Source organism: Lonchura striata, chromosome 4, assembly GCF_050655825.1.
Source record: "Lonchura striata isolate lonStrDom1 chromosome 4, ASM5065582v1, whole genome shotgun sequence".
Classification (NCBI taxonomy): Eukaryota; Metazoa; Chordata; class Aves; order Passeriformes; family Estrildidae; genus Lonchura; species Lonchura striata.
Genome location: NC_140706.1, coordinates 35419670 through 35435580, shown reverse-complemented (window position 1 = coordinate 35435580; position 15911 = coordinate 35419670). Strand labels below are relative to the sequence as shown.

Below are 15911 nucleotides of genomic sequence, written 5' to 3'. Positions count from 1 at the left end.
AATGTAGTGTGTTATTGAGGTTTCAAAGTATTAGCTACTGTACCATCCAGAAATCAGTATCCTCAGGAATATTCAAACTGCTGTCAAATCAGTTTCTGCTGAGCTGTTCCAAATGACACTGTAGTAATGGGATTCTTTCCCAATTTTTCTTTTGACTGATATGTTAAAAATATAGCAAGTATGACTCCTGCTACCTGTCACTTCCTAGACTATGAAGTTCTGCTCTTAGAAGATATTTTACTGTATTAGTCTTAAGATATATGATTTCTGACACTAAATGCTGATTAGGAGTCACATTCAAAGCAATCTGTGCAATAGCAAGGTCTGTAGGAGAAACAACCTTCTTCCATTCCTGGTTACAGTGACCTGTCCAGTATAGGCAAAGAAAAACTACACAAAGAATTAACAAGAACACAAAGTACACAAGTGTGTTTATTACATTTTGCAAGCACTTTGTTCTACATTTCAAAAACGCCACCATCAAGCTGTTGGCACATTTATGTACAAAACAGATTAATTGTAATGCCTGCTACAAAGCATTCTTTGTGAAAATACAAACTCTAATACCAGAGAAGAGCCAAAAGCATTAACATCATTACATGAGTTTAAAAGACATAGTTTTAAAAATCAGCACAAACATTTTAAGACACAAAACTGAAACACTACAATATAGAATCCAAAAAGAGGTTCCTAATACTTTTTGCAGAACTGTAATACCGGTACTGCACATTATCAGAAAACTTTTGACCCCGTAGGACAGCTTAAGTGTAAAAAAAAAAATCCAAACCAAAATCAAAACCCCAAATCAAAAACACAACAAAAAAAGAAAAAAAAAACAAAACAAGCAAAAGAAAAGAAAAATAACTCAACCAACTAATACTACTTAATGCATTATCATGCCACAAGTAACTATAGTATTACCTTCTACTTACTACAAGAATTGTTAAAAATTACTGATGATGCATGACTAGTAATAGTACAAAGAAGAGTTTTACTCAAGAAGTTTTATTAGAAATGCACTTACACTGAGAGAGAATTCACAATGGTCCAATAAGTGCACAAAACTATCTAAGATTTTTAACACTGACAAAAATGTCTTGTCAGGCTACATCACTTTAAAAGACACTTTACAGCATTCTTGTAGCATTAGAAATAGGCAAAATTAAAAAAAAAAATCCACCAAATTTGGTCCAATAATACCAACTTTTCTTAAATAGGGCTTTTGTTCTGTTTTTGATACAGGTAATTCTTTCAAATTAAGATGACCTATCATTCTGATAACATTTTAATATCAAAATAAAAGTTCAAATATATTACTACACTTTGAAATAATAAGCTCTGTAGTGGTCTTTCACCTTACTTCAACGTAATACAGGTAAACCATTATGTGTAGGAAAGCTAGAAGCCAAGCTATAACATTTATGGAAGTCTCCTTTAATATATCTTTTACAGTTCAGACAGGTGCAATCCATTTAAATTTTTAAAGCAGGTAAAAAGACATCTGACTCCTATGGTCACTGCATTTTTGATATATTACTTTCATAAATGTAGCTAAGCAGTAATTTCTTACATCATCACATGGACAGCTCCAATTTAGCATAACCATCATTGAATTAAAGAGAGATTATTCTGTAGAAAACTATGAATAACTATATCACTTAATTAACAGTTGTCTATATACCATAACTCGTTAACAGGTAGCCGTGGTATTGAATTCCTTCAAAAGGCAAGTGGCCATGCATTGTTAGCACCACGGACTGCATGCTCACAATACAAACAGGAATTATCACCCATGGAACTTGAAACAAGAGAATATTCTTTAAAAACATCAATAATACAATGTTAACAAAGATAAGAAGCACTTTTTTATTTTTTTTCTTTTTTTTTCTTTTTTCGCTTTTTTTTTATTTTTTTACCCACTATTACAAATTTAGAAATTGCACCTTTGATTGTTTAAAACGTTCTTAGGACCTTCATTCAAGTTGATCAGGGTCCCTCTGGCAGGTTTTCCATATATAAAGGAAAGTCATCAGAATGTTTTCTTTATATATTGTACATCATGTACAATGGTCCCTTTGAAGTATACCTGTAGTTAAAGTAGTTACTGAACTCAAAACTAAAAAGTATAAAAAGCTACTTTTTTTCCAAAAACATATAAGAAACAATGCAAAAGGTGTTATGCATAACACATACAAAGTGATTAAAAAAATCAAACACATAGTTGTATTTGACAATAGTTTAGTATCCTTGACCTATCAGAACTAATTAGCCTAAAGGGATTCAGGAAAGGCTATTTAGGAGCTTTGTGGTATTAGAATGGTCACACAAAGTAAGAACTAATTAAGAAACCAAGTGCTAGACAACCAAGAATTGTATGTAGGTGATATGTAAGTCACCCAAACTATCTTTTGTGAGAAGCACTTTCAATTGTTTTTAAAATGGTAGGATGGCCTTTAGTTAAACAACAAAGCATTCACATGTTAGGAAGTAAGACAAGGTTTCTTTTATGTATAAGCATTGAGCCGCTCTTTAGAGCGAGTAGAATGAATATCATGCAGCTCTTGCTCCTCCTTTGATTTAATATCCTCATATTTTTGCATTCTGCAAGCATCTTTCACATAGGCCCAGTTGGCAGACAAGACCATGAGATAATGAACCTGAAAGAAAAGTGACACAGTGTTAAACAATGGAGGTAGTCAGAATAGAGCACATGTAAACTTGGAGCCTGTAGGACAGAGACTGGTTCTCATCAGTAACAGATAGGCATTCTTGTGTCAAGAAGTAGTATAGAACCATGATGGCAAATTCAGGCTTCATTAATCTTCAGATTACTCATTTTACAGCTGTTACTGTCACTATAACTAGTAGTTGGTAGCAAAAGATGTTTAAAAAAAACCCAAAAAAAACAAAAAAAACCTAAAACATGAAAAATCCAAATTCCAAATCATCCCTGCATTATTTTTTCAGCTAGTCTGCAAAAGTACATGTAAAAATGCCTTCTGGTTATGTATTTATTGTACACTTTTCTTCCCCACTGAACTAGTTTTTGTTAAAGTAGTTCTCAATACGCCATAGACGCATCTTATGATTGTATATATATAATACAATTATAGAAAGTTTTGTTTCTTGATTTTTGTTAAAGTTAGCATTTTCTTTCCATTTAGCCATGACTTACTTCTTTCAAGTACAATTCTAGCTTTGTATTTAACTCACCAATCTGGGGGAAAATTGTCAATAACTGAAAAATAAATTCAGTTAGGCAAAATGTGACAAAACATAGTGGGGAAAAAAAATTGGATTCTCTATTTACTCTGTATTCAGTCAGAAAATAGAAATGTTCCACAAGGATATTCAACTAGTTTATGCAGGAACTCTCTGGCTATTTATTCCTTCCCTAGGAGGATTTCAGACACTTTTTGATGAGAGCATCTCTTTAATTTATGTTAATCCTCTTCTTCAGAATCAATGGTCAATTTTGTGAGATCCAAAATATTTCATCCCTAAGAAATCAAGAAATTATGCTGGGATTCAGTTAATGGAAAATGTAATAATAATACAATAAATAATAAAAAAACACCTTGAGATTATGTAAATTCTCTTATTCATGTTGTACTGTTGTAGATATGAGTATCTTAGATTCATATTAAATGAACAGTTCCATTCTAATATGTTTTGGTTTTTTTTAATATTTGAACTTTTTTTCACAAATGTTTGTTGGCAATTTTTGCTGATTAGTCCGGGCAAATATATTTCTTAATCTGGATAATTAAGATCAAGGAAAATATTCTGAAGCCATTAAAAAGGCTGGATAATTTTGCTACCTTTTTTATCCTCATGTTTTATGTCACTTTTACAATTAACTCTTATTTGAAGAAAACTGTCTGACTTGAGGAGACATAGAGTAGAAGGAAATTGGTCACAGAATCTCTCCTCTAGGGAAAAAACTAGAGAGTAGTATTTCTACATATCTTTAGGATTTTCTTGATATCTAGAGAACAACACTAGCAAAGCAATCCGTGAGTATAGATGTTGGAGATGGCAGCATGTAGTGTGTCACTCTGGGACACTCTCTAGTCATAATTTAGTACACAGGAAAAACACCTTCTATCCTAACTCAGCTCTTCCAAAAGCTTTCACCACAGGTAATTTCTGGATCAGGCATTTCTAGATCAACTGAGAGACCCTAATCCTGGATACCCCTTGTACTGAATGAAACACCTTAAATTCTCCACAGTAAAACTATTGAGAAAAATCAAACTAAACAGGCTGGTAATCCTAAAAATTTTGTCATCGCAATGGCAATTTGCACCCATTCAAAACATCAATACTGGTTCATTGAGTTTGAAATTTAAATTAAAAATACTGCCTGAACCTCAAACAGATTGCAGACATAAGAATCCTGAAAGTGGGGGCTATCTGAGCAGTGTACTCACATCTTCATGACCTTTCAAAACATATTTGCCTGAAATCCTTGCAATTGAAGAATCTGTGATGAAAATGCGTTGATGTAGGCACTTTTTTTTATCCTCAAATATTTGGTAATGACCCAGTAAAAAAAGAAATTAATTTTCATGTCTTGCAATTTCACTTAGTATTTTTCTTTGTTAAAAAATAGACTATTTTGAAGGCATATTGGTAACAGTCTGACCTTCATTAAACACCCATTCTGTGCCCATCCCTTCCTTATGAAGTTACTGAATTAAACTCCTGTAACAACTGTTGAAAACTCTTGGGAGTTCATATTCAATGTAAATAGGAGGACTTGCCAGGAAACACCTACTTTATCTTATATAATCTCAAATATTTATCCATGTTTATAATGGCATATACATTGAACAGTAATGCCACCTTTGTTTTATATATTTACACCAAGTTCCTAGATAACATTGCCACATTAAGGAGGTCATTTCTAAGTGGCTGTCTAATTGCATTTCACAATTCCATGACCTGAATAGCCTGAAGCCAGTGGGGCCCTCATCAAGGCTTATTTAAATTGAAGCCAGGCAGCTTCCACAGTCTGCCTCAGGAGGTTTCCATTACAGACATATGCAAGACAGTGCAGGGACTTCCCATAGCTATTCCTGCTTAGATTTCTTCATAAGGTGAAAGTATGCTTCAGTCTTTAGAAATTGTGGGATTGGCTATTTGGGGTATTTTTTTGTTTGTGTTTTTTTGTTTGTTTGGTTGGTTTTTTGTGGGGTTTTTGGTGGAGTTTTTTTTGGTTTTTTGTTTTGTGGCATTTTTTTGTTTGTTTGTTTGCTTGGTTTATTTTTGTTCGCTTTTTATTTTTTTTTTATGCAGGTCGTGTCACTACTTCCCCAGGACCCAAGTTTAAATAACTTTAATTCCTCCTTTTACATGCATCTCACATCCTACAGAAGAGCACAATGACACTGGGAAGAAGAATAGACCACTTTACACTTCCCTTGTTCCTATTTCAGGGGAACTGACTGCACGTCCACTTTACAGGACATAATTTTTTTAGTACTTAAGGCAAAAGAGTTACCAGCTCACATGATAACTTTTGAGAAAGGAAATTTTGTATCTCATAGTTAAGTTTTTCTACAGTGTTTTTGGGAAAACATCACAGGTGGAATGTATACTGACCTTACAATCAACTGTTGAATGCTAGAGCTTACATTTAAACCACTTCAAGCCCTCAGTTTCTGACACAACACTGATCTCAGTAAAATTTATAAGTATTATTGTAATAATATATTCCATATGCATTTGTTATCCATTCAGACACAAGAAAGTAGTACTGCTCAGAATCATATATAGTGCCAATTAAATATGATTCAAAAGCCTGACTATATTTTCCATGATAAAGTCTCTCAAAAAGCATTTACAACATAAATAATTCTATCAGGTATTGGTTTTGATTCTTTTTCCCCATCTTGCATTGATATAAGAATGATAAATTTTCAAAATAAACTCATCTACAGTGTTATTTGCTGCAAAATGAAACTTGCCCTAATATATACTGTAAAATAGATGAGGCTTTCTATATATCATTCCTAATACATAGGACAATTCTCCTCTTGAACCCCCAAAACAACATTCTCCTTTGCAGACTAAAGACGTATCTAATGAATTGTGAAAAATTCTAACATTCATAAGCAAATGTGAGACCAAAGGATATGGGGAAACCGTGATTTGTGATCAAAATGATTTTGCAAGTTTTAACAAGTTTTTCAGTGGTTTTTCAATAAATGACTACTTTTTTAAAAATATATTTTTTAAAATACAGTTTTATGAAAAGTGTCCTGTAGACAGATGGACTAAACATTTATGAATAAGCTGATTCTTTTGTGAATTTTGTAGAATCATATGGGCATTTGAGAGTTTAAGAAATCTTCAGAAATTAAATAGTCTGGCACTTGCAAATGTTTACAAATCCAGAAGTGAGGATATAGTGGAGTATATTGACGTCATAACTTAAAATGCCATTTCAGGAAGCAGATTTTACCAATTCTGTCATTCAGCACTGATGTTGCACTACTGTTACTGGCTGGCCATGAATACAATATACTTACCACTTTAGACAGATTGACTATTCTGGTTTAAAGTAATTGTTTGCAAGAAATCTTTTAAGAGTGCATTATATTAATAAGCTTTTTCTTTTGTAAAATACTGGTATTTTAATCTAATTTTCCTGTTGAATTTCACAAACATGTTCTGGATATACACAAAGACAAATATCTTCATTTCATATTTGTAATTATTCTTGAAGCAGCATATGTAGTGAAGAGCACTGGTTCTCCAGTGATTGAAATTACTTCTGCAGACTACTTCTCTCTGCTGATGCATTATATCTGTCTACTAATTTGAGTGTAAGATCTGGAGAAAAAAGATATATTCTTCCTGGATGAGATAGTTAGGACCCAAGATTAATTTTTCCTCGCTTATATTACTTTTACCTTGGGAATGTAAACTACCCTTAAAGGAGAAACTTTTAATATCTGCATGTCCAACCTCAAAATTCTGAATTTTCCCTCATGTCCTATCCCTTGTGTTTGGGCTCCTGTGTCAAGTGTGAAGCACCTGTCTCAACCTACAGATGTGGTCTGATATTCTGGCTTCAGAAATTACACTGTCAAAGACTGGAATGTGCTAGTCTTTAGCAGGTACCTAACAAATTATAATGGTAGGTTAAAAACAAACAGTATAGTTACAAACTTGAAAAAATATATAAAACTGTTGCAAACATTTAATGAAACATACATCTACCAGCACTGGGACAATATGCAATTTACTGGCAATTAGAATATTAATTTATATATTTGTTGGAACAGTGTTATCATGTCTGCCCTTGCAGTTAGAGAATTCAACCAAAAGCACACTTGGATATGGCAAATCCTTCAAAAATATGAGAATAAATGTGTACCATGAAAGTGAATTCAAAGGGTATTTGTGCCTGGTGTGATGCAGCTATGGTACCTTTGGTTTGCTGAACTTTTAAGGGTCTTTTTAAAGTATTAAAGGGTCTTTTTAAAGGGTCTTGGAAGTATTCCTATTTAAACTATGTGGCACAATGCACTTGCTTAATTTGCTTTCACTGAAGATGTGTTATTTTTCAATGGATATCTTATGGTAACTATATAGAATCAAAACACTTATTTGAAATGCAGCATTTACATCTGAACAAAATAGTATTTTATTATATCTATTGAATATACTTCAAAATAATCATACAGTGGAAAATTAATGATCTCTTAGATTTAGTTTCCTAACACTAATTATATATTATCATGATTGCTATATGGTCACCATTTTTGGAACTATAAGCACAAAAATTTCAGTTTGAAAAAACAAATTATTATTATGAATTGTATTCTACTATCACACATTATTTGTGGCATTGAAACAAAAAAACACATTGAAAATATATGTTTTCCATTTAGCTATCTTTGCTGTTTGCAGGGTGTTGTGTAATAATGAAAAAATGGCAGATAAAAACAAAAAAAATCATTGATGTAAGAGGAGTACTGACTTCATTGAATATTTTTATTGTACTTTTTTATAGATGCAATTATAAGGATAAAAATAAATTATGGCCCTGTGATCCATAAAAAATTACTAGTATAAGCAGCATATAGGAATCACCACCACTAACACTTAAGAATGCATCAGAACCAAGTAACAGTCACTTTTAATTTCCCATTTCAGCATTCATAATGCAAGTCTACACCAGTAGAGACTTATGAGTCTAAAAATATCTTTATGTTTAAGCAAATGCAGCAGACGAAAGACAGAAGAGCAGGTCACTCGCTCACATACTTTTTTCTCAGTGGAACCTTCTCATTGACAAAATGTCAAAATTCAAAGTAATCTTCATTATAAAGAAGCAGAAAAATTGGTCCTGACAGAAAAATCAACACATTCATATATATTCACAGAACTGACAAAAAGATTCTGCTCCTAAAATAGCAGCGTGGCAAGCCAGAAAGGAAGAGACCATAAAAGTATAATACTGTGATTACAGCACAGACATTTGAATACAGACTCTCATCTGAATGCAGCAAGAGAAGAGTACAAATTAAAGGTGTTTTTTCAAGTCAAAAAAGTAATCATGATATTCTACTTAAAAGGGAATTAATCAATATATTAAAAAAAAAAAGGAATTAAAAGGGAGAGTATTGGATTACAGAACTATAATTTAATAATAGCTTTGAGTGATAGTATGGAAATTGAACAGCAGATCCTAAGTCAGAACCAGAAAGCATCAGCAATTCAGATGAGGTGTAGAGTGTTGGGTAGCTTACCATAGCAATGACTGCTGCTCCAGCTCCAGCAAGTGCCACAATGAACAAGTGGAATGTCATGTTTAGCTGCAAAGGAAGGCAAAGAAAAGGACTTTCATGGTTGTACAGCAAACAGAAAATGAGCAAAAATTCAGACTAACATCGAACAAATAATTAACTTCCTGGTGCCACCTTTCCAAAAAAGTAATGAATAGGAATATTTTTCAAAGAGATTGATATCAATACATGTCATTGTGCTTGCACTTGTTTTGTTGTAATGTTCATGAAAAAACATAACTCTATTTAAATATACAGCATTTGCATAATAAAAATATTAAGAAAATTAATTATTTAAAATAAACAATCCAGAATATTTTCAGGGCTTTCTTTGGGTTTCTTTTATGCTACAATACTACAGTACTAGTTTACAAGAATTATGCTAATGGTGACTTCTCCAGTGGCAGAGATAGCTTAAGAAATCCCATTTTCCCTTCATTAGCTGTAGCTTTCCATCCTCATATATTGATCCACTTTCCTCTCAAATTTCTTCATAGTGATATAATATAAACCAGGTTACTTACTTAATTCAAATTAACCACCATCCTCACCTCACCAAAAACCAAATTATTACATTTGCTTTTAATTTCAGTGACCTGGTTTATGCAACAACCACAGAGAGTCAACTGCATCTCAAGAGCTGCATTTTCTTAGATGGTATAAGAGAGGATTGTGTATCTTCCTTCTAAGATTGATTCAACCATGGTAAGACCCAGTAAAACACTTAGGAAGTGTTGATCCTTCTGGCTTCAGAGGGATCAACATTTTAACCTCTCTTTGTTTTAGGCAGATGTAATTTTGTTTGCCCTGTCTTCATCCTTTATAATTTCAAAACAAAAGCAGAACCTTCAGCTGCACTGAAACAGGTGGCATTTGCCCAAGGGAAAAGCTACAAAGATAAATGTACTAAGAGCTACTATCCTAATGCTCAACAAGGTTTGGTCAAATTCATTTGAAGTCTTCACTCTCCTGTCACAACAGTAGTTGTAAGCCCTTCAATCAGTGATGCATTTTATGGACCTATTCATTGTGCAGCATGGGCTAATGCTGCTTTCAAAAACATATCAGTAACAAAGAAAAAGATATTGGAATTATTAAAAACCCCAAACAAACAAACCACAAGTGTATTTAGAAAACAAATGGTTGGAGAAATTGCATTAAATAAATTTGGTACAAGACTAGAAAAACCACTTGCTTGACTGTATTTTTCACTGTGATTTAATTTATCACCATAGTTAGAATTAGACCATTAACATTAAGAAAACATATATCAGCTATTTCCTATTACAACATATATTATGGATTTGTCAAAAATACTATGATATTTATTTACCTCATTAGAGTCACACATCTTGACGAAACTTTCTGATGAGGTGCAAACCTTCTTTTCCTCTCCAATAGTTACAATACCTGGAGAAGAATAAATATTCACATTATTTGGAATTCCTGATACAGATCAACTTCCTTTATATGAGAAATGCTAAGAACCTATTTTAACAATGATATTTGGGTTTTGTTGACAATCAGGAATCTGGAGCAACTCTCCTGTGGAGACAAGCTGAGGCAGCTGGGATTGCACAGCCTGGAGAAGAGAGTTTTTGGGGAGACCCTTATAGCAGCCTTCCAGTATCTAAAAGGATCCATCAAGAGAGCTGGAGAGAGACTTTATATAATGCCATGCTGCAGTAGAACAAGGGGTAATGGCTTGAACTGAAAGAGGATAAGTTTAGGTTAGATGTAAGAAAAAAAAATCCTTATTGTGAGGGTGTTGAGGCAATGGAACATTTCCCCAAGAAATGGTGGATATCCCATCCCTGGAAGTGTTGAAGGACAGGTCCTGAGCAACCTGATCTAGAGGAATGTGTCCCAGCCCCATTGCAGGGGGTTGGAACTTATCTTTAAGGTGCCTTCCAATACAAACCGTTCTAGGATTCCATACTATTTCATACAGCACAAAACACATTATCTATTTAGGAAATGTCCTAGTAAGAAAAATGTAGGTAACAATTCTTCTGCCTTTTTTGAAAATATCTTTATTCGCTATTTTGATCAGCACGATGATAAAAAAAAACAGAAGTGGTTTGCAACCATTTTATACACTTAAAATGTTCACAAACCTTCTATACCCTCATATGGAAAAATGTGCTGTATATTGGTTTCAAACATACTGATCTGATATAAAACTTCTCTCACAAGTTATAAAAAAGCATGACACAAACTTATAGTTTATTGTTTCTCTTTTCAGCAATAATAAATAAATCTGCTACCTTGCTTATTTCAGCTAATGTCCAGATACTAAATCAAAGACTACCTTGAAGAAAAAACTGTAATTAATTCAGTTACCATAAAAATGGTTCTTTCCTAACATTAATTAATTTTTTTGAGCTGAATCTACAGGAAACAAGTACATTCAGAGAATACACACTGTATATGTTAGTGTTCTATGAACACTCTAAATAGAAATAATAAAAAATTAGTCGTGGATATTAACAAAATAAAAGGTCATAGAAAGAAAAATTAATACACTTGATGGGGTCTAGACAGATAATTGCTTTTTAAACTCCCCTGCCATGCTGTGTAGGAAAAAAAAAAAAAAAAACAACAACTTTCCTTCCTCTCATGAAAGAAATATGTCAAATATTTTATTTCAGGTTAATTGAAATGTTTTCTATTATTTAAAATATTTCTTTGCTAAGAAATGAAGAATCTTTTTTATCTTCACATAACAATTAAAAATATACTGTGATTTTATTTTAGGCCAAGGAAACAAAAGAAAGATAAGAAACTGTTGAGAGTATGATTACCTAAAGCTCTGTGGGCTGAGAAAGTACTAAGACCATAACATGAAGAATCAAACCAGTCTTGTAGAAGGAAGGAATTGAATTACCACCAACAACACAAGAATTTTCAGATATTTTAAGATCACAGATTCCTTTCTGCCCAAATTTCACATCCTCTCAAAACACATATAGGTGCATATCCCTACACTATTCTAACCTCCAGCATTCAGGCCTAAGCCCCACTCCCTCTCTATCTCTCCACCACTTTCTTAGAGTGTTACTATCAGTATAGTTGGTCCTCATCAATATTTTTGAAAGAATCAGCAGAGACAGCTGATACTCTAGGATTTCACATCTCCAAGTTAGTGTCCTACAAAAAATTAAAAGTCATTCTCCAGATAAATGACTGATTAAGTATTTTAGACAAGTTTCAGCAATTTCTGAAGAGGCTAAGCTAAATCCCCATGCCAGATTTTCATTGCTCTGGGAAGGTGCACAAGGTTGACTCAATTTTTGTCAGGATGGGCAATGCAGTTCGTCTTTTATACACTGCCTAGATTAGTGGGTAAAATGACAGAGAGAGACACTTAACAATTACTTCAGAAACACTGAACAGCTCATTTCAGATACATGGAAGCAAAGCAGTGGAATGCTTTTTTTTGTGATATCTTACTTTTAATTTAGTGCTTTTGATTTACATACCATACTGGCGAAGATCCAGGCAGAGATTAGCTCCATCCACTACGGTGGCATTTCGGCAAATGGTCCACAGATTAAAGTACATGTAAACAGGCAGAGAAGTGAAAGCTGTAACTCCAAGCCAGGCCAACATAAAGATGTATGTCAGCATAATAAACTGCAGTAAAAAAAGGAAAAACAAAACCAGTGGTAAGTCAGAACTGAACTGATTCACTATTGGAAAAAAAGGAACAACAGAGAAAGAAACAAATACATCTATGATTGGCTTTGTCTGCTTCTGTCCTTATTTCATTTATGGTTTTGGTCAGATAATCCATTAATGATCAGGTCAAAATGCTACCAGAGCACTAATGTGATGTTTCTGAAGAACAAGAATTATGCTTCCAGAAATGCAATCTTACTGCATGTTCCTCTCACTCTTGTGCCAGTGATGGATGCAAAGCAGAGCACCCGAAGTACAGACAGCTGCACGCTCTGTGAAACATATCTGTCCCTCTCATCACCACTACTCCATAGTTAGGACAAGAGGCCCTATGGTTGTATCTTCCACTATAAATCATGAAGTAAAAAAATTAAAATTAAATACTGTAGACTTTGCTTCTTTTACTTTTAAAACTGGGCTCTTAATAAAAATGAGCCTTTATCTATGACTACCACAAAACTTCACTGGCAAATCCATTTGGCATTGAACTAATGAGACTATATTTTTGCCATTCTCTTATTGCATTCAGACAATGGTTGGAGTCTACAAGCAAATTCATCATTCAGGAAAAAAGTAAGCAAATGTCCTATAAATATGTAAACATGGTACCTTGCTGCTCCTTTGCAGGTCTGCCACCACTGGGAAACACACTTATTAATAATAAACCGTCTTTTAATTTTATGCTGTAGAAAGCATATAAAGAGGCTACTTGTTGAAATGTGAAAATCAGTCTCTAAATATGGACTACAAATGGCCCTATCCTTTAGTGGCTTTACAAATGCTGATAAATCTAAACACATTACTGGAAACAAAAACTTGCATTGCACTAATGTTTTTCTAGCTGCTTACCTCAGAAAGATATTGGCTCTGAGGTAAGAAATAAATATTTTTGAAAGCTGAATTAGCTGATCAAAAATCTGCTAAAAATTAAATCTTAAAAATAAATAAGGGGGAAATGGAATATATATTTTGGTTTTGGGTTTTTTTTAATGTAAGATCTCTCAATTCAGGTAATACAGGGAAAAGCTTAATATAAGTACAGATTTTAGTTATGGAAATCAAATAAAGCCAGAATCGAAAATGTTTTAAAAGGCACTAAAAATTGTAGCACAGTCGCTTATCCACATTTATCTGATCAGGAAAAGCAAACCAAAACAACAAAAGGTCTGAATTCTAAGAGTACCTTTATTGCTTTATAAGTTATAGAATGGATGTTCTCAAGCAATATTAAAGAGACCTTAATTTGATTTACTTTAATTCACTTCCAAATATTATTAAATAAAAGTAATATTAATTCTGAGGAAGTATACTTATGTAGGGATTTAATGTAGTTTAATTAATCCAGTTTAAAATTTATGTCAGATTAATTTTCCTGATTGTCCTAGGTAAATGATACTTCTAGTAGTAGTTTGAAAATCTGTTTAATACTTTTGATATCAGCTTTCTATCATTTTCTTGAGTTAGTACTCTGTGCTTCAATACTCATACTTTACATCCATGCTTAGCAGCTTGAGAGTTGCAAACTCTTAACTTTTCCCTCAACATCCAACTAGTTTAAAAGCAAAACTTATGTGTTTAATTTATACATAAAGATTTCTAAAAACACATTCATGCAGGTAACATCTGTCTTCCTTACCAAATTTTCCCAATAACCCAGTTACTAGAAACCCAACTTGTAAAATAGAGAAAGTGATAGCAAAGTCCAAAATAAATATGAACCCTTGAATACTGCTGTAGACATTTCCATGCATCAGTAGTTTTATATATTGGAAATTCTATCCCATCTATTGCAGAGCAAATAGTTAACACAAGTAAATACTGGTCCTGTACATGGTCCTTTTTCTGTTGTTGTTTTATTGTTCTTTTACTGTTTTCTTTTTTTCCTTTCCATATTACAGTGTTAAAGTTAATGAAGAAGTATTTGTCTCCACCCCAAGCCTTCACTTTAAAACAATTACTTGGAAAATTACTTAGAAAAGTAGATTCAGGGATATGAATTCCCAACTAAATTGTTATATCCAATCTTAATTTATTGTCACGCTAAAGAGTTGCACTCATTTTTTTTCTAAGGCAGGAATACTAAATAAGAAAGAAGACTGTCTTGGTATAGACTTCAAATTCCCATTTATTCTAGAACTGTGTTAAAATTAAACCAGCCTCCTAGACTACATTCTTAGCTTGTCAAAAACAAGTCTTGTGATCCTTCTAGAATTTGTGAAATAAACAATAATGAATTTATCTATTGCATGTCTCAGTGTAGCACATCCACAATAATTTGTTGAAGAACTAAATCCTATATATTAGTTACATCACTGAAATGCAAAAACTCTTTTTATGACTGGGCTCCATATAGATTTCAGAATCTTCCTATTTTGTGATTAGTACTAAATGGAGAAAAAAAGACAGGCCTTACCATGAGCAAACAAATTCTTTTTAATATCTATTTATTTTCTGATGTGTAGTAATGATGAAGAAGCCTACTCAAAAAATTTGACTGCGATAATACAAAGGACTTGTATAGCAAAGAGGGGGAAAACAGAGCTTATTAGCCTCTAAAAATCTGCCTTGGGCATAAAATAGTAGAAATCTGTCACATGATAGTTGCTGTTAGTCACAAGAGCTGCTTTCTCAGAGAGAATTGTCTGCTTGTTATGGAACGGATTCTCTTTAAAAATGTGAATCTGATTGGTTAAGCATCTCAGAAAAATTGCTCAAATGAATATTTCATTTTATAAACATATTTTAGAAAAGGAAGAACTTCAGATTTCCTCTGTCAGTTGCTTTCAGCTGAAGAGCCAATGGCCAATGACATGCCTAATTTCATGTCATAACAGCAAGAACACCAAGAAGACAGAAAAAATACAGAGTTTCCTTTGTTTATGTAAGAATAAGTAAAATACAAAACTTCAAGTTAAACCATATGGCAATTATTGGTTATGCCTGGAAGCTCCTATCACTGATATCAGTGAAGAAAACCACAGACATGTGATCTGGGCAGTAATATACTTCCTGCTGTAAGGGCAGTAAAAAAATTTAACTTTGTACAACAAAATAATTTCTAGCAATAGCAAGTGGTAGCTTCTTTTTTTTAATTGAATGAAATTATGAATGATTTGATTAAAAAAAAAAAGCACAGGGAAGAATAAAGTATTTTTTTAGATAATTTTCTCTGCTATTACAACCTTTCCTCTTTGCTCATGAGAACTTACAAGGAATGCTTAAGGAGCCTGTTCTCTTCAGGAATTAAATTCAGAACCCAGTCTCCTGAGATTCAAAGGGATCTTTCTCCTTTGAAGTAGCATTCTGCTACGTGACAAGCTGAAGATTTCTGAAATAGGATTATAGCATCTTAAAGAGGTATCACAGTTTGTTCTTTAGCATTCTAGCTATTGTATTTATAGCGAGAATTACTTTCTCTGATCAATTCGA

At 33.1% G+C, this 15911-nt stretch overlaps 1 protein-coding gene across 1 annotated transcript in view; it reads right to left on the bottom strand.

Moving 5' to 3' along the window:
- Positions 1-413: 413 nt before the first annotated feature.
- Positions 414-15911, bottom strand: part of GPM6A (glycoprotein M6A) — a 116043-nt gene continuing 100545 nt past the window's right edge. The window contains exons 4-7 of the mRNA XM_021550824.3: positions 12284-12437; positions 10135-10211; positions 8766-8831; positions 414-2657 (exon numbers count right to left, since the gene is read on the bottom strand). Of these exons, the coding sequence (XP_021406499.1) occupies positions 2505-2657; positions 8766-8831; positions 10135-10211; positions 12284-12437 (450 nt within the window). The 3' untranslated portion in view covers positions 414-2504. The remainder of the gene's footprint in view (positions 2658-8765; positions 8832-10134; positions 10212-12283; positions 12438-15911) is intronic.